A 19,709-nucleotide genomic window follows, 5' to 3' on the forward strand; every position below is an offset into this window, starting at 1 on the left:
AGGTAAAAATATAGTTATTTAATTATTTCACGTTTTTTAAGGTTTTTTCGTCAAGGGTTTGTTAAAAGTGTTAATTTTTTTCACGTTTCTTCGTTGAGGGTTTTTAAAAATTTTTTATTTTATTTTTTATTTATTCCCTTTTAAACATTAGTAGGCCTGTGCCCAACAGTGGGACGTTTAAAGGCTGACGATGATGAAAATTTACTATACTTGTCCAGCGCAAATTATTTAATAATCCACCCAATAATGTAGCCTAGCTGGAGTTAGACTTAGAAACATTCAAAAGATGTTTTGAAGAAATATACCTACTGCAGTGCCCCTTGGCGGCTTGTAATTGTAAAACTAATCTAAGAACCTGCTCTGAGGTTATACCCATGTAATGCAAAACACCACATCAAAGTAAGCCCAACTGTTTTAGAGAAATACATCTACTGCAGCGTCCCCTGTTGACATATAACTGTAAAACTAATCCAAGAACATATGAGGTGATACCTATGTAATGCAAAAAACCACATCAGAATCAGCCCAGCCATTCTGGAGCAACACATCTACTGCAGTGTCCACTGGTAGCTTATAACCATAAAAATAATCTAAGAACCTTCTCTAAGGTGATACCCTATGTAATGCAAAAAATGGCATCAAAATCGGTCAACTGTAGAACCACATCTACTGCAGTGCACCCTGGTGGCCAATGTCCATAAAACATGTCTAAGAACCTGCTCTGAAGTGATAACTATGTTAGGTAATGCAAACAACTGCATCGAAATCACTCCAGTAGTTTTTGAGGAAAATGATAACAGACATACATACATACACACAGACAACCGCTCACCCCAAACGTATATACCATCTCCATTTCATTGTGGGTAAACAATTTTTAGTATACAATATCTCTAATTCCACGAACTATTTTTTCTAAACTGTAAATTTTTAATGTCTCTCAAATGAATTTTTACATTTAAAAAAATGAACCATTTGAGAAATTTTGTTTTGAAATTGTGTAATTTTAACCCTAGAATTGGCATTAAAATTTTCAAAAAGGGCAGTCTACCTTCCTGATTTTTTGACAAGAAACAATGAGTATCTCATTGGGATCACAAAAAATTTTACATTAAAGTTATAATTTTGATTTGGATGATTTATTTTAAATAAAAAATTCATCTGGTGGTCTCCCATTTCATAAGTTTTTTGTATTTTTTCGTTTTACACCCTCACCCTTTTTTCACATAAAAATTACTTAATATAGCATGTTTTATAACGGTTAAATAAAGCATTAAAACACACTAACATGTTGTTTTATACCGGTCATTTTTAACATATTAGTCAAGGTAAGCAAGCATAGGTTAATGTCAAGTGAAGCAATAACAGATTGGAAAATGTACCTGAAAGATGTGTGTGCTGATCATTTAAAATCCAAAAAAAGGTGGCTAGTCGAGGAATGATGGTAGAAATAGACAAGCCCTCATTTTCAAAATGAAAGTACAGTAGAAGCAGAATTCTTCCAAATCGGTGGATATTTGCAGAGAAATTATAAATATAATTAACCAAACTTAACCTAAGCTTGCTAACCTTGACTAATATTAATGTTTTGATAATAAATTCAGTAATTATTGCAATTATTTATTATATACATACAATATTTATGTATATAATAAATATTAGTAATAATGCTTATATTTTTAATATCTAAAATATGTTAATATGAAGAATATTTAAACTGACCAGTGTAAAACAGCATATTATAGGGTTACTATGACATTGACCATACCATTGCAACTGTTTCTTCTTGACACTACGCCCATTTTTCTTCTGATCTCTTTGTTTCTAATCTAGTCTCTCAACATTAGGCTACAGCATCTCCTCCAAAAATTAATTTCCATTGAAATAACTTTATTTATTTTGTAATTTACTAGCAAAATCTCACTTAATTAAATTAGTGCTAAGTTTAATGCAATTGTGATTGTTTGTTTTCAATACATTATCCTACCCTACTAAATGACATTTGTATGTGTGTCTATGTGTGCGTACCCCTTAGCTTAGCACCAGAATGTACCAATCACTAGCAAAAAATCCCAATTCGTTAGACATGGGACGGCCGCCCCATCCCATGTCTTGTGGTGTTCAGATGTATACTTGTTATATTATTATACTAGCAGACCCAGCAATGAGAGTGTATATATATTGTCAAATGCATTCTGAGATACCGTCCTAAAATTAATTTTTTCCTTTTAGTGTGTTTAATTTAAGAATGGTGATTTAAATTTTTTTACATATTTTTTATTTATTTATGTGACTGGTTTTCTTCATAAAATAAACTATAACCAAAAAGTGGGCACCGTAACGTACTGATCAGTAGCGGAAAATCCTGATTCGTTAGTATCAATTTTAAGAGTCAAATTTCTAATTTAACTTTCATTATATCAATTTTTAACCTTTAAAAAAATTATATATTTCTACACACGAGGTTTCAATTTCGGACATCCAATAATCCCATTCTGAGATGCTGCCCATGCGGGAGGCGTCTTGTTGAGTTGTCAACTTGAGTGGAAGCATGAAAATATTTTCACCAAGTAAGGGGGTAAATAAGTAAAACATGACCCAACCCTCCGGGCAACTCGCTTGTAGGATCTAGCTGCGTAGGCAGCCCTGTAGCTAATTGACTTTTAAAAAAAATATAAATAAAAACAATGAAAAAGCACTGTTTTTTAAAATAATTTTTTACATTAAAAAATTAATGTTAAAATATAAAAAGTAATTTTATATATAACAGTGTAATTTTATATATAGTAATTTTATTTTGAAAAGTATTTTTCAATAACTCTGTCATTTGGAGCACAGTCTAAACATTTATATAGAATTTTTATGAAATTTGTAGAATTATTTTTGAAAATTTGAAGAAATGGTTACAAAAATAACAGTATTCTGTTAATAATGGAAATATTTTCTCAATTAAATTTTGCTTTTTCAAATGAATTTAAAGAAACACATGTGGTGTTATTCTCCTTTTTTCTTCCAAATTTAGCAAAAATGGATTTTTATTATAAAATAAGTATAAGATAGACTATATTGTAATTACATTTTAATTTCCAAATAAAAATTACAATTCTTTTTATGCCTCAGTGTATTATTTACTAATGTTGATAGGAAAATCAACAGAATCATTAGTACATAATTATTTGAATCACTAAAAATGTGTTTGACAATTTTATTGCTTCAATATTTAAAATATTACTTTAATATGAATATTTGATGGTGTTGTCAGCTAGAAGAAATAGCAGGTGGTCAAATTAAAACTCTAATTACTTTGGAATTACAGTGGTTTTAGTACAGTTGCCTTTTTCATTCAGCATAATATTTTTTTATTAATTTCATTGCAATTAAAACTTTTGAATCACTTTATATATTGTACTGTTAAATATAATTATTAACATTATTTACAGTTAATAAGTATTGCATAAAATATGAACATTAAATTTCAAATATGACATTTTTAAAGCATCAAATATAGCTTATTTGTAGTGTAATAATACTAGCATATTAGTATTAATAGATGCAATACAAGTAAATAAAAATCATTCCATCACATGTAGGTGCTGTCACAAATCAAAGGTAGTAATGGTAGCATGAGATTTGAAAACAAATATGGTATTTAAAAGTGTTTTGCCAGTATTAAGCAAACATTTTTTCGATGTACTGTGTTATCTCCTAGTGTATAAGAATGATGCGGTTTACAAAAGTGTAAGTGTGGTTTACAAAATTTTTTAATTTCCAAATATGTCTAATATGCTCTTCATCTATTATAACTTCTATTTTAAGCCAGAACTGATTAATAGACTAAGTTGAAAATGTTCAATCCCAGAGTAAAACAAATTTGTCTAATAACAAAATTAATACTATCACATTAAGTGGTTTTAATATCTTAATTATTTTGTTATTATATTTACAAAATAATAAAAAAAATATGTAATTTGGTTTGGTGAATTGTTACAAAAGTTTAAATTCCACGCAAATCATTGCTGATTGTAATGGACAGGAATACAAAATTGTTTTAAAATTTTTTATGTTGTTTTATCTGCGCTTAATGTTTTGCAATCCGAAACTCACTAATGGACCGTTTTCTGATATATGTTTATATGAGCTTTTTTCTTATTTTTGGCTATAGAATCATCTCCTGAGAGATTGCCATGCAATTTGCAATCACCCAGTATATGTTGAACAACTGGCGTAGTGATAACATTAGTCAACAAAAAAAAGTTTTTTGTATATCTGGAATCGTTCATGGTAATTTTAACTAATCTTAGGATGCTGAATTCAAAACTGTTATTAGAATTTGTTTAACATGTCACTTTTTTTAGATACATTCAATTTCTTTACCAATAAATGCATAATCACCGTAAAATCAATATTTATAATAAATTATTGATTATGTGTGTTCTTTTAAAATCTGTTTACATCAACTAAATTTTTATTTATTCATAGACACATAAATTGAAATATATTAACAATATTAAGATAATTTCTAAAAGTCTAAATCATTGGAAATGTATTATATCTTTAATTTTTAAATATGTTAACTTTTTTGCTTGTACAATGTTTGGTCAGCTTCTCTAAACAAAAACCAACAACTCAGCCATTATTCCAGGATCCAATATTCCTTCGTACCGATGCTCCATGATCAGAATATCCTGATTGAAAGACTCTCCTTGCTCCTCACTGACACAGCCAAAATTTTTGGGAAAAAAGTCTGAGTGGGAGTGTAGGAAATGAATTTTTAATGACATCTTAAACATTTGTAGTTTTCTAACAGCTTATTAACAAAAAAACAGTTTTCATCTTTTCTGTTGCCTAAAAATCCATCACGTCTTTGAAGGACTTCCATGCAGCTAGTTCACATTTCACTAAGTTTATCATCAAAAGTTGAGTCCTTAAGCAGTTTATTGATTTTCAGACTGATAAATATACCCTCCTCAGTTTACCATCACTCAATTTAAATGAAACAACTTATTTTTAAATGATTAAATTCTGGTCCATCTTTATCTAGTGCTTTTATAAAATTTCTCATGAGTCTTAGTTTTTTGTGAAGTGGTGGAAGTATGATTTTACTACTCTCAATTAATAATAAATGCTTTAAATTTTTTCACCAGCCGCAAAGTTCTGCCGCAATGGCCAGTTCTACACTTGGTAATGACTTTTTATATTATGACTATCCCAAAGGTAAAAAAAACAACAATATTTCATAAACCCACCTTGTAAACCAAGAAGTAATGCAACAACTTTCAGATCACTTTCACATCACATATATGCTCTGTACTTTATTGCTTTTAATATTGATGCCATAGTTTCATACTTTTCTTTCATGTCTGAGCTAATGGACTTTCATCAGGTCTTCGACATCAGTACAAACACAAAATGAATTTTTCATGGTAAAATAAGTTGAAAGAATATTATTTTGTGTTCTAAACATAATAGCTTTTGTTTTTTTTCCGCTAAAAGATTCCACTGTTGCAGTCTAGATGCCAGAAGTTCAGCTTACTGCATTGATAACTTTAAATCGTGTGCTAAATTATTACATTCATATTGTTGAATTAAATGTAAAGATTTCTCTTCAGATACAGGAAGAAATTCTTCAACATCCACCGCATCATTTTCAAATTGTCCTAGCAATGTCAGATTAGATGGTCATACAGGTAAAGAAGGTAACTCCTCTCCGCGTGGTACCAGCTTTAGAGCTGAGGATACATCAGCATATTTTATGAACTTTCTATTTTTGAATGAAAATTCAAATATATTTGTAGGTTCACATCAGACCATCGGTACAGCAAATGGCATGGCTTGTCATTTCCCCTTCAACCATTCAATTATAGTTACTGGGCATGATATGCAAATAACATGAGGCGCCCAGATTTTATCTTGATCCCTGAGTACACAATCAAAATAAATTTATAGGCTGTTTTTATAAATTCAGAAATAGTCTTTCTTTGAGATTTAGGCATAAATTTACCAGACATAACAAAAATTGTCTGGATGATTTGAATATCACAATCTTTTGCAGAAGCCATGTTGTAACAAATAAAAACGAGATTACTTTTGTATTATAAAGAATTGATGAAAATATAACAAAACATGAAACACAATACACAGTGTAGACAAGTGAAGCTAGACTGAATAACATTTTAAGCTCTGTAGTAGACAACATCAGATGTCTGTATGATCATACAAATATGTCTACATTCATGTACATGTTTACTTTTCATGATACAGTGAGTACACATGTTTATTTTTTCTTTGTTAAGCATGTATGAATATTGTTTAAAAGTAAAAATTCTGAAACTGTTCTTAATTGTGACCAGTAGATGACCAAAATGAGATTATTATTTATGTAAAACCTTTATGAGTTAACACAATTTCAATAACATATTTGAAATCAGCACCCAAATTACAAAGAGAAAAGTTGTGTAACATGTTAGATACAAATTTTGTGTTTAGTGTAATCTTTAAACAATTTATAAATAAATGAATGACTTTGATAGTTATGCATAAAAAATAGTAGCTTAGAGGCATAATTCACTCCACAAAGCCCTGGAATAACAACTATGGAATCAAATTCTAAAACAGGCATGGAATAAGACTCAATACCTCAGAAACTGTCTTAGTTATTTAAAGGACAATAAAGTATGTGAAATTTTGAGATATAGGAACCATAAAGTTTGAATCTTCCCACCCTATTGACCAATTGTGATCAAGATTAAATGCCATCAGTGTTCTCCATACATAAAAATTTTTGTGCAAAATTTCATCCAAATTGATGATAGCTAGCATAAATAAATATCCTTACACATGAATGAAAATAATTTTTTTAAAAGCATAACCAAAGTTAAAGTAATTTTTTGGAAAACTGTGCACACAGAATTTAATAATTATTAACTTATTCCCAAATTACATGTTAATTATTCTTCAACAAGATCTTTTTATAGAATTAAGAGCTAAAGCATAATTCTGACTGAATTTTAATCAGCCCTGTACCAAAATAGAATACCTATAAACATGTCTTGCATAAACTATTCTAATTATTTTTTAGCTATTAAACTAGTTCCTGAAATTGGAATAAAAACAATAAAAAACTCTAAATATTCAGTTTCATAAGATAATGAGTATTTAATCACTTTTATTTTAATATTAATTTAATTTTAATTTTTTTATAAAAATTTATTGTTAATATGCATAAAAAAAAAAACAATTTCAAATATTTTAATAATGCAAAAAAAAGAAGAATTTTGCTGTTCATTATCTGGAGCGGTCATATCAATCCTTTGTTGATTACAAAACTCATGTCCTTTCTGAATATTTTTTAAAATCAGTTTGTCAATCTCTAGCTTCTTATATACTTGGTTCAGGTGACTGTGAACTGTCATCAAATGAACTTCCATTAATCATTTTTGTATACTGAGTATACGCTTTTGTTCTTGAAATATTAGATAAATGTTGATATTTCCACTAGAATCAAAATGTTACAGAATAAAATATTACTGTTATTTTTGAGTGAGTTTTTTTTCTAATTAACTATTTTAAAACATATAATACCCTCTTCGTGAACAGTAACAATTTAATTTTTAAAAAAACCTTTACCAATTTTGACTGCATAATGGTGATAATTAACCTCTTTGGTCAAAGTGTTCACCAAGAAGGATGTTATAATTAAATACAGTCTGATCTATACCCAATTCAGTAGGTTACCATGGATGTCAACAAACTAGACAAGTGTCTACAGAGTACACGCAAAAGTTTTATTTCATTTACTGAAAAATTATTATTTAATAATAATTTTATTTATTTTTAATATTAATAATAATTTAATATTAACTGATAAATATTGTACACTGCAAAATAATATTCTATAAACTTGTTATTAAATTATTAGACGCACACTTAATTATTTTAATAAGTTGCATAGGTGTTCTTTCTATTGCTTACAAACTGGAATCTTATTTTTTACTTGGATTAATAACAATGGTATCTACATCAACAATATTATCTAAATGCTAGAAAATTTGTTCTACTTTTACTTCATCTGTTATTATATAATTTGTCCAGTTAACAGTTGATTCACTAGCCACACTTTCCTCTAAAAATATATTACGCAAATTAACTAAGTAAATATTTTATTTAGCCCTTCATTTAGTCTGAAGGAAATTCTATGAAATTCAATATGTAATCTTAATTCGATGTGACTGTATAATCTTGCTATCTTGTTGATAATATATTTCTTAATATTTTAAATTTATTTTCAGTGAAGGTGCAAGTCGTTGATATTGTTATACCTCTTACAAATTTTTCAACAATAGAAAATTTATCTAGCTGCTTTAAGACTTTATTGCCATGCTTAAGAAAGGATCTGCATTTAATTTATAAAATTATACACCAATTTCATTACCGTCCATATTTTTATGCACTTGGAAAAATGATGAAAACACGAAACGAAACTATCTGGATCATTTATGAACTTCCTAGGCTTATCCAATCACTAATGTAATACACTTGAACCAAAACTGTAAATCGCAAAACAGAATGAAGCCACGTACATGTACACACAGCAAACAATTAAACAATACTAATGTGTTTGTTTTGTGCTGACATATCAGAAACTACAGTAAATAAAACAACATCATGCATATACAACTATTGCTTTCACCCACCCTCTGGTTAGAAAGTTTATAGCCCACCCTCTGTTAGAAATCATTTAATATTTTCTTTTATATATATATAACTTTCTTTAAAGTCATAACTATCAAGTTCAAAGAATTCTACAATACTTGAAAAATGTTAAAACAAAAACTGTGATTGATGGGAAAATTCTGACTGCATTTTTGAATTCAGCATAAAAAGTTACATTAGCGACAAAATTTTTACACAAAAAATGTATTTATTAGTGTTATTTACAATATAAACATATGAAATATTAAAGTTTTTGAAAATACATAAAATAACTACAATGTAACCACAATTCAAATGGCATTAATGAAGATTATTTGAGAATATACACAGTAATCTATCAAGTATGGAGATGCAGAAAATTAAGGTTTTTTTCCTTCTTTTATTTACTATTATTTAAAATAATGTTATAAACTGTAATGTACTGTTTCTTAACATAATTTTTTTAAATTTTAAATTGGTGGGAAGAATTTTTAAATGATTCTGTCATTTATTAAAAATAGCAGCAGAAACATAAGACTCTTTCTCATAAGCAGAAATATTATGTCAAAGTACATGAAAAAACAATTCTGTTCTCCGGACAGTTTAATCCATATTTAAAGTAAAATGGTTATAATACATCCAATGAAATCATTTTTTTTTTTTACATGTTTTCAATTACTTTTAAATAATTTAGAATTTATTACTTTTATCTAAATAATTAAGATATATAAAAAGTTGTGTTAATTGCGAAAGGATTAGAATGAGTGGAAAATTTTGGGACAGGTCATTTAATTAATAAACAAAAAACTCACTTTCCTGTAGCAACCCACATTTTATATTTTGAAGTGAAGACCCATATTTTACATATACGAGGGTCATTCAACAATTAAACAAATAGCTGTACAGCAAAAATGGTTTACTAAATAAACACAATTTTTTTGTCTACTTTTCCATGTAATCTCCACCGACTTCTCTGCACTTGTTCCATCTTATGAGTCTTCTTATCCTCCCAGCAAAAAATTCTTACCTTGATCTTGAAGCCAGTTTTGTAATTTTTTCTTCATCTCTTTGTTGTTGTTGAATTTGATTCTAGGCAAAGCTTCTTTTATTAGACCAAACAGATAAAATTCGAAGAGGCAAGGTCAGGGCAAAGATGATGAGGTAGCAGCTACCAATTCACTTTGCCAATAGTTTCCGCATCAGTTGTGCCGTATGAGGTCGAGCATTATCTTGAAGAAGAAGCACTCATTTTTCTGCCATCTCGTACATTTCCTCTTCGATGCGGGCTTGACTTTGCTCTCAATCACGGCTGAATAGCACGAATTGTTGATAATGCGCTGCTCCTACAAATCACAGAAAATTGGACTATGGGCACTCCAAAAGATGGTTAACATGACCTTACCAGCCAATGGTTGTGTTTTGAATTTCTTACAGAGAGGTGATTCAGGGCGTTTCCACTACATGCTTTAACGCTTGGACTCTGGCTCAAAATGATATAATCAAGTTTCATCACAGGTTAAAATCCTGTCAAAAAATGCATCACCTTTGTTATTGAAATGATTTTTGAGTTCGGTGCAAATGCAACATCTCTCGGTTTTGTGATAAACAGTAAGCTCACTGGGAACCCACCTTGCACAAGTTTTACAGTAGGTAGTTCAGTTTGTTTTTAATGATGGCTTGAGTTGTACCAACACTTATTCAACATTTTTCAGTAATTTCTTCAACTGTAAGTTATCAGTCTTCTTGGATAAGTGAATTAATACAAGAATCTAATGCCACGGTTACATTGTTACTGGATGCCCAGAATGGTGCTCATCAGTCACACACTTTTGTAGCCACTTTTAAACTTTCCACCCAAGCGTAAAAACTCGCACAATTCATGCAACTACTGTCATATTGTTTGTTCATCTGAGAGAATATTTCTGATAGTTGTACATTTTCCCAAAGTAAAAATCGGATCATAGAAAGCTGTTATTCAAAAGTATTTTCTTCGAGCAGACATGCCATTGTAATTAAGACTTTAGAGGTTATGTTTATCTAAATATTAATCGAACAGCTGACTAACACTCTTGACAAGGTTGCCAACTGACACTTAATGGGTAATAATGAAAATGGTCTATAATTTTATACATTATTAGCAATTATGAAAGCATGAAACCCTACCATCACAGAGAAATATTGAAAATCTCCCACAGGTTAACTACCTACACTCCTTAAAAGATTAAAACTTTTCAAAAACTTTATTAGATGGTGTATAAAAATTTAGTTTGACTTTACACCAATGTGAACTGCAGAAAAGAAACTTCTCACTCAAAGAATCTATCAACTCTCATTGTCCTTGCAAAATTTTATATTTCTGGAAAAAATAATCTATTTTTTTGAACAATAACAATTTCAATCTGCAGTAGTTACTTTAAACATTTTTAAAAACTAGTACTTTTTTTGATATCCAAGTAAGACATTAACAGTAATGAAAAAAAAAGATTATTAGGTTGTAGATGGAAGTGATATTTAACTTTTAATAAAAAATTTTGATGTGGACACCATATGACTTCCTTCTATGCCTATTAAATTACATATACACATTTTTAAAACTACGTAAAATTTTATTTCACTTATAACTTCTGATTTTTTCATATTCTTTTTTTATTATTGAATTATTTATAGTAAAAATTTTTTACAATCGCAAGTTAATAATTATTAATAAATCAACACATTTAAATAAAAAAAAAAAGAAATAAAGTTGAATTCGAACCTATGTGCCTTCCTCTTGTAAGATACAAATTAATTGAAATTTTATTAGTCTATAACTCTGGAATCAATGGAAATAAGTACCACTTATGATACATCATTGCAAAGTTCTCAACGAGGACTTATTGCTGCAGCTAAAAAAATCCAAAATCTAAAATTTTTGGATTTTGGGCTTTTTTTGGACATTTTTGATCAATTTAATTGCAATCAAAAAGGGAGATGCACAACTAGACTTTACAACAGTCCTAAATCCAAAATTTTAACATCCTACGTCTGTCTAATAATTTTTGAGTTATGTGAGATCCATACGTATATACATGTGTAAATACGTCATGCCAAAACTAGTCAAAATGGATTCAGGGATGGTCGAAATGGTAAACAGCAAGATCCGGTGAAAACAACATATGCCCAAACTGGCCGATTACAATACTTTCCCTTCTAGAACTATAGCTCTGGTACTGTGCTAACGAGTCAGGAAAGTAAAAGTGATTAAATATTTTTTGCTAGTATGGTCAATGTACAGAAAATGTTACTAGAGATTGTTAAGAAAACTGGTGCACATATTTCAGATTCTAGTTCTCCATTGTTTTGTTGTTATAATGGCTATTTTTAATAAATATGTTTTCTTGTAGGGCTTATCTAAATGAACATATTCTAAAGATTATTACTCAAGAAACAGTAATGCCTCATAAGATAGTCAATAACTAGAATACTGTTCAAAAATGCCTAAATTGGGTAAAATCAAGGTCTCAAAAAATATTAAATCTTATATGAATTAAACAACAACATGTGCTGTTCTAAACTATAGTTAGGAAACAAATATTTACTTCAACAATTAAATTAAACCTTTTCATAAACATAAAATAAAACTTGAAATTACAAGCCTGGAAATTTGCTTCAATCTTTTTCAAAAATATCTGAAAACAAGTGTTTAATACATAAGTACCTCATATGAATGATATAATACATTAGTAATAGAACAACATACGAGGGATATATCTAAAGTAAAGGTCGCTGGGAAATTAAGGTTGGCAATTCTATGTCGTTCATGGCCATGCTAGTCATGTGTACACTGCATTATTGTTTGTAAGTTGTTGTATTGTAGTATCTTTGATTACGTGCGAGTTATTACGTTATAAAATGAATAGGAAAATCGATGTTGCCGCTGACTGTGAAATACGTGGAGTCATAGGTTTTTCAAACTATCAAAACATTAAGCAAGCTGAAATTCATAGCTAGTTGTTTACTATGTACACTGATAATATAATGAATGAAAGAAACATCCGAAAATGGTGTGAAAGGTATAGAAATAACAGAATTAATGTGCATGATGAGAACATTTGGGGAGGCCATTGATAATCACTTAAGACTTGTTGAAATTTGTCGATGATGAAATCAGAAAAGATCATTGCACAATAATTTCCGACCTGGCCCTTCTTTTTCCTGATGTTTCAAGAGCTGTTATCAGTCGCATTGTTCATGACCACTTAGGCTTCAAAAAGGTTTGTGCACGTTGGGTGCCGCACGTCATAATGGAATGTCACAAAAAAATCCGAATGCGCTACACAGAAAAAGGTCATGAGTTCCTTAATTCAATTGTTACTGGCGATGAAACATGGATTTAATATTACACGCCAGAGAAAAATGGCAGTCAAGTGAATGGCATCATCCTCAGTCACCAACCAGATCAACAAAGGTCAAGCCACAGCCATTTGTATGCAAACTGATGGCAACAGTCTTTTGAGATCAGTTTGGCATACTGTTGATTGATTTCATGTCACGTGGAATGACTACAAATGCAGAAGCCTACTGTGAAACCCTATGCAAGTTATGGCATGCCATTCAAAATTGGCAACATGGGGGCTGACCGACGGCATCATCCTGCTGATAAGGCACATTCACCTGTTGCGGGTCCAACACGTGATTTACTGAGAACATTTGGATGGGAAATTTACGATCACCCACCATATAGTCTGGACTTCGCTCCTGCTGATTACCATCTGTCTGGGAAGTTGAAAGAATTTTTGAGTGATAAGCAATTCACAGGAGACGCTGAACTTAAAAATGCTGTTAATCAGTAGCTAAATGGACTGGCAGCAGAAGAATATAACGAGGATATATTTAACCTGGTGTATCGCTAAGATGAATGTCTAATTCATGTGGCGATTATATAGAGAAGTAGTATAAGGTATGTAGTTTAGTGAGAAATAAAAAATATTTATGAAGTTTTCAGAATAAATTTTTTTTACAATGAAATGGTCTTTACTTTAGAGATAATCTCTCATAGATTTAGAAATGGAAATCTACAAAAAACACATCAGTAACTAACATAGAAACAGGCTACAGTTTTTGACTATTAATTTTGAATTTATATAAAAATTGAAAAAAATAGGTAATAGATTTAGTCAATAATACCAGTGTTTAAATCACATGTTATGGGTAGGAAACAATCAGTAGAGATTAACAAAAGAGGTGTGTACAGTTAGAAATTATCAGTTCCAATTCATTCAGAGCTGGCATTCCAGAGTTTAATATTAGGTAATTTTATTTTTAATATGTAATTAACTACCAACAATTATTAAAAAGAGTCAAATAGTACTTTATCCAGGGGATACTGCACTGATATAATCAAACCCTATGAGGGGTGGCTGAAAAGTAGGTTACACTGGAGCATACCATGAGAAAAAAGTCACACAGAATTTTACTGCCATTTTATAGTTTCATTTCTGTACTACTAATATTCTAAAATTCACTGACTCCTGCACCCTCATTTTCTGTCAGTTGCTATTGTAATGGAAGTGAATATGCATACTAAATCAATGTGTATAAAACAATGAGCAGTAAATGAATATTTAACAGCAAAAAAGTGAATGGTGGCATTCATCTTTGCCTAAAAGCCAACTATGGTGATGAAACTGTTATCGAAGACTAAGTAGATTTGCAGTAAAATTTTTTATGTCAGAAGCTGGTAAAATTGAGGGTGAACCTCGCAAGTAGACCAGTTTCTGTGATTGATGAGAAGCACCAAAAGGAGATGGATGAATTCATTCAAAATGAACATTGTATTATACAACAATGCATCCACCACCCAGATGGAAATTTAAAGAATGATTAAGACACATAATTGCATAACTGGGCTATTGTAAAATCTGTTAGGAGCAGGTGCCATGCAAAATCTAGTGAAACTGAAATTTGGTTCTATTTCCACATCCTCATATACTGCACTCTGCGATTTTTACTTATTTTGACAATTAAAGATAGAAATTAAGGAAAGACCACGAATGAAATCTGTAGGCTCAGTGAGATTTGTGGATTAAGACAGTCAGCATTATTGATAGAAAAGGAATACTAGTTTACTATTGGAAGATATGTGTAGCTATAAATTGTAACACAGAAAAATGAAGTTTTTTTTGCCACAAATAAAATGTACTATTATGCCAAATTTCTTTTCATTTGATAGTTACAAACAACAATGACATTATATTTCAATCACTCCTCATAATGTAACTTTTGATAGAAATAAACAGTCAGTCAAGGATTGACACACTTCTTTCTGTAATTATAAATACAATCTTACAATTAGTATCTTATATTCTTATTGCTTTCAAAAATGAAAGCAGATATGAGAAATATAGCCAAATCTGTGGAGTAAGAATCATTATGCTGAGTTTTCATAAAAAACAATCAATTATAACAAAGGCAATTTAAAGTACGCTTTAATAGCCAAAGTGTACTGAATTAGAAATTAATTATTTTATAGGTAAAATGTGTGTTCTTCTGTCTCAGTTCCGGATGACAAACCTCTCAGAAAACCACCATTCATGTGCAGGAATGATTAAATCAGAATCCTAGATGTTCAGTTATAAAGCCAAGCTCAACCATAACATAACAACCATGCAAGAATTGAATGACCAAAAGAATAACTGCCAATTCTAACAGAAGGTTTTTTTCAATCTAAAAATGTGATTCCAAATATTAATATAAATATAATAAAAAATCAGAAACCATCTTTTATAATTGCCTCCCAGAAACTGGACAAACATACAGACTACTTTAAACCTGCAACTAATTTACAACTGAAAAGGAATTCTTCAATATACTAAAATATTTTCAATTAATAACTCCACCTTTTTTACAAATTTTTCTAACAAATTAACTGGTGCCATTGTCATGTATGGTAAATTCTGGATACACTTCGGCCCTTCATAAGGTAGCTTTCATTCAAATAATCATGTTCCTTAGACTTCCATTTCTTTTGTTAAAAGTGGGAGTCTCTAAATTTCTTTTGGAATCTTTTTGTTGACAATTGATAGTTATTTCATAAATAAATAAATAAACGAAAGAGCCATCACTAATTTATTTTATTTATAAAAGATTTGTTTATATGTTTCATATTTCTTTATTTCACCACAACTAACCTTTTGAAAAGTAAAAACTCTTTTTAAATTTTATTTTGACGTTTAAAAAACAGCATTGAGTATTACACACAAAAGGATTATCATTACTTCTAGATATTACCAAATGTAAATATTAGTCTAAATGCAAATACACAGCAGCTCTTGTAGCATGCAAAAAATACTGGATGGTATTAAACTTTGGGGGGGTTAATTAAACTGGGGGGTTAAACTTTGGATTCTCAGGATGAAAGGCTAAGATGTGTCATGGAGGCACCAACAAACTTCACTAGTGATGACTGTTCTATAGTATTATTACCTACATTTATATACATTTATACATTTTTATTTGCTACACTGATTTTTAAAGGTTACAAAATTTTCATTAATTGCCACCAAATTGCCCTGAATGAAATATTAAACAATGACTGCACAAATCAGTCAAAATGAACTGAGACATTTAAAAATACAGCAGTTTTATAATGATATTTATATTACATATACAATATTTGAAAGGGAAAATTTGGATAATTTTAAAAACATATGATTTAAAAATTGCTTGTTGCAAATTTCTTCCTTCCATGTTGATACATTCTAGGAGACAATGCAGAAAATTGTCCATAACTGTAAATTTCTAGGTAAATTTTAACTTTTACCTAGTACTCATCCTTAGTTAATTGGGCACATAAAAATATCACACTACTATATTATCATTGTCTGAGTATAAATAACATGAACTACTTTAACACACACATAATGCCAATCTATTCATGCTAACAAATGAAAATAGTTATTTTGGAATAAAAAAATATAAAGTAAATAACACGATTAAAAACACAACGGACAAAATTTTAATGTAAAACAAATACACAATTATAAGTTGTATAGAAACAGGGATACGACACCACAAATTTATAGGATTGCAGTATTTTGGTCCCATGAAAATGATCCTGCTTCTCTGCCATCTTAGAATTTCCCTTTTTCCTGAAGGAGATTCCCTTTTCTGTTGCAGTTTTGCCCACCGAGTTTTTTTTACACATTAAATAATTATTTGAATATTTCAAAGGTTGATAATACGTAATATTTACCACTTCAAATATAGTTCAAGGTCACATGAATTTAGCCTGTAATATATAGCAGTGCAGTAGAGGTTTTAGTGATGGATCTATAGTAGTGTCCAGATAATCTGATTTTAGCCTTCATTGTTTATGCTTCATTGCTGTGCTAGAATGATAAATATTATCTATGAATTATTTGAATAATTAAATAATATTTATGTGTAGAAACAATTTGTTGGCAGCACTTCAAAAGATATCGAAATTTGTCACAGGGAAAACAAAAATTCTAAGATGGCAGAGGGGGTGGGGCCAGCATCATGTGACCGAAATACTGCAACACTATTGGTTCACAGTGCCGTATCCCCACTTTATATTACTCTTATAACAAATCATATTAACAACTCTTTACTGTTATTTGTTGTTTTCTTCTGGTTCAGAAATTTTCTGCAAGCATAAAACAAAACAAGTATATGTAACTAAATATGTAGTTTATTAATGATTAATTAAAATAATGACTAGTTAAAACAATTAATAATACGAGGGTTTTTTTTCAAGGTCCAATCGGTCGCAAAATAAAAACCCGCGCAAAAATCAGATGAACCTTTGCGCATATGTGTTGCACAGCGTCTCTAGCATGGCCTTCAATCACGCCACATCACTTCGTTTAGTTCTAAACATGCAGCCAGCATGTAAACATGTCTACAACAATAGCATCTCCTGAAGTGTTTAGTGCGTGCGGTAATTCAATTTCTTCAGGCTGAGGGGTGTAATGCAGCTGAAATTCATCGATGAATGTGTACGGTGAAACTTCAATGAGTGACAGCAAAGTGCAACAATGGTGCAGGAACTTTAAAGCAGGACATACAGATGTTCATGATGCAGGCGGTCAGGGAAGGAAGCGAGTGTCAACCAGTGATTTCATTGAGCGAGTGGATGAGGAAATTCGAGAAAATTGTCGGTTCACAATTTCTGTATTGAGCGATTCGTTTCCTGAAATTTCAAGGTCAGCTCTCTACACCGTTGTGAGTGACAGACTTCAATACCGCAAACTCTGTGCGAAATGGGTTCCAAGATGCTGTCCGACCATCATAAAAAATGAGAATGGACGCCTCCCTAACGTTTCTCCAGCACTACCACAATGAAGGAGAAGATTTTTGAACAAAATTGTCAGAGGAGACAAGACATGGGTCCATTTCGAAACTGAAGAAACAAAAGAACAATCCAAACAGTGGATGCATTCTCACTCTCTCAGTAAACCAAAGAAGTTCAAGCAAACCTTCTCCAACAGAAAGTGTATAGTTACTGTATTCTGGGACCAGAATGGAGTTCTCTTGGTGGAATTCATGGAACTTGGCACGACCATCACTGCAGCCTCATACTAAGTGACTCTTCAACGTCTACGAAGGGCAATTCAGAATAAGCGAAGAGGAATGTTATCAGGCATTGTCTTTCTCCATGACACTGCTCGGCCGCACACTGCAGCTGCAACAAAGAAGCTCCTGCAGCGTTTTCGTTGGGAAGTGTTTGATCACCCACCATACAGCTCGGACTTGGCTCCATCTGATTTTCACCTCTTTGCTCACATGAAATGCTGGCTAGGAGGACAACATTTTGGCACAGACATCGAGCTGCAGACCAGCGTAGAAACATGGCTGAAAACACAGGCGGCTCCATTCTATGACGAGGGTATTGGAAAGTTGGTACCACACTATTACAAATGTCTAAATCAGAGAGCGACTACGTAGAAAAATAGTGTTAACTATGTAAGTACTTGTTAAAAATAGAAAATTTTTTATTTTCAATGTGGTTTTAATTTCATGACCAATCGGACCTTGAAAAAAAATAACCCTCGTACTTTTACACACAACTCTAAAATATAATTTTGGTTTATTCTCAAATTACAGTAAAATTTAACTTAGGTTAAATTATGTGTATGAGAAACAAAAATATTGTTTTTAATGGAAACCAAACTTTAGATGAATTTTAACAAACTATTTATTTTGCTTCTAGCATTAAGAAAATTTACCTAAAACAATAAAGGATCCCAGTTAATATTTAATTTATTTTGTAATTATCAGACGTAATGAAGAGATAGACATTGTGTGTGTGTTGCAGCGTCATGACAAAGGGTTAACATTAAATTTTGTTTACACTGTTTCCCTTATTTTTTTCTTATGACTATGATGGAGGTAAAGTGAAATAAACACTTAGCTAACATACTATTTAATTAAGTGGTGAATTTAGAAGACCATAGCAGTTGAAACAATTTTATATTTAACAGTCTGACTTAAGACTAATACTGGACTGCTGTGTAGGTAGAATCAAAAGATTCTGCGTAAATAATCCCAATTAGGTGAATTATTTCCCCTAAATAATGTATTCCATCCATTAGGAAAACCAAAAAAGAGGTAATGCACATAATACTAACCATAAACTTTTCCTAAGGATACAGACGTTAAAGTTTATTTTAAATACTGTTAAGAAATTAAAAGGAACTAGGTTCATTGTTCACAAATATTTCTCTCTTCATGGTAGGTATGACTTTTTTTGTCTTTTAGAAACCCAAGTAGAAGAAGGTAACCAGGAGGTATTTAAACCATACCTTAAATGATATGTACTGAGTTGAGATTTCAAGATAGGGAAAACAGGTATGGGGGTACAAAAATAGCTTATTACTAGATATATTATTATTTTTATTATAGATATTTTTATTTTATTTTAGATATATTATTATTTATATATATATTATTATTTTTATTATATTGAAACTTTAGGTGATAAATTACGAATTGAAGTTTGTAATGTTAAAGAAAAA

General features: G+C 30.5%; 1 protein-coding gene across 1 annotated transcript in view; it reads right to left on the reverse strand.

Annotated features, from left to right (window-relative positions):
* Window positions 1-7,285: 7,285 nt before the first annotated feature.
* The window catches only part of LOC142330316 (uncharacterized), a 61,721-nt gene continuing 49,297 nt past the window's right edge, over window positions 7,286-19,709 (reverse strand). Inside the window, exon 13 of the mRNA XM_075375537.1 lies at window positions 7,286-7,494. Coding sequence (XP_075231652.1) covers window positions 7,378-7,494 — 117 coding nt within the window. The 3' untranslated portion in view covers window positions 7,286-7,377. The remainder of the gene's footprint in view (window positions 7,495-19,709) is intronic.

Source organism: Lycorma delicatula, chromosome 9, assembly GCF_047948215.1.
Source record: "Lycorma delicatula isolate Av1 chromosome 9, ASM4794821v1, whole genome shotgun sequence".
NCBI classification, from domain to species: Eukaryota; Metazoa; Arthropoda; class Insecta; order Hemiptera; family Fulgoridae; genus Lycorma; species Lycorma delicatula.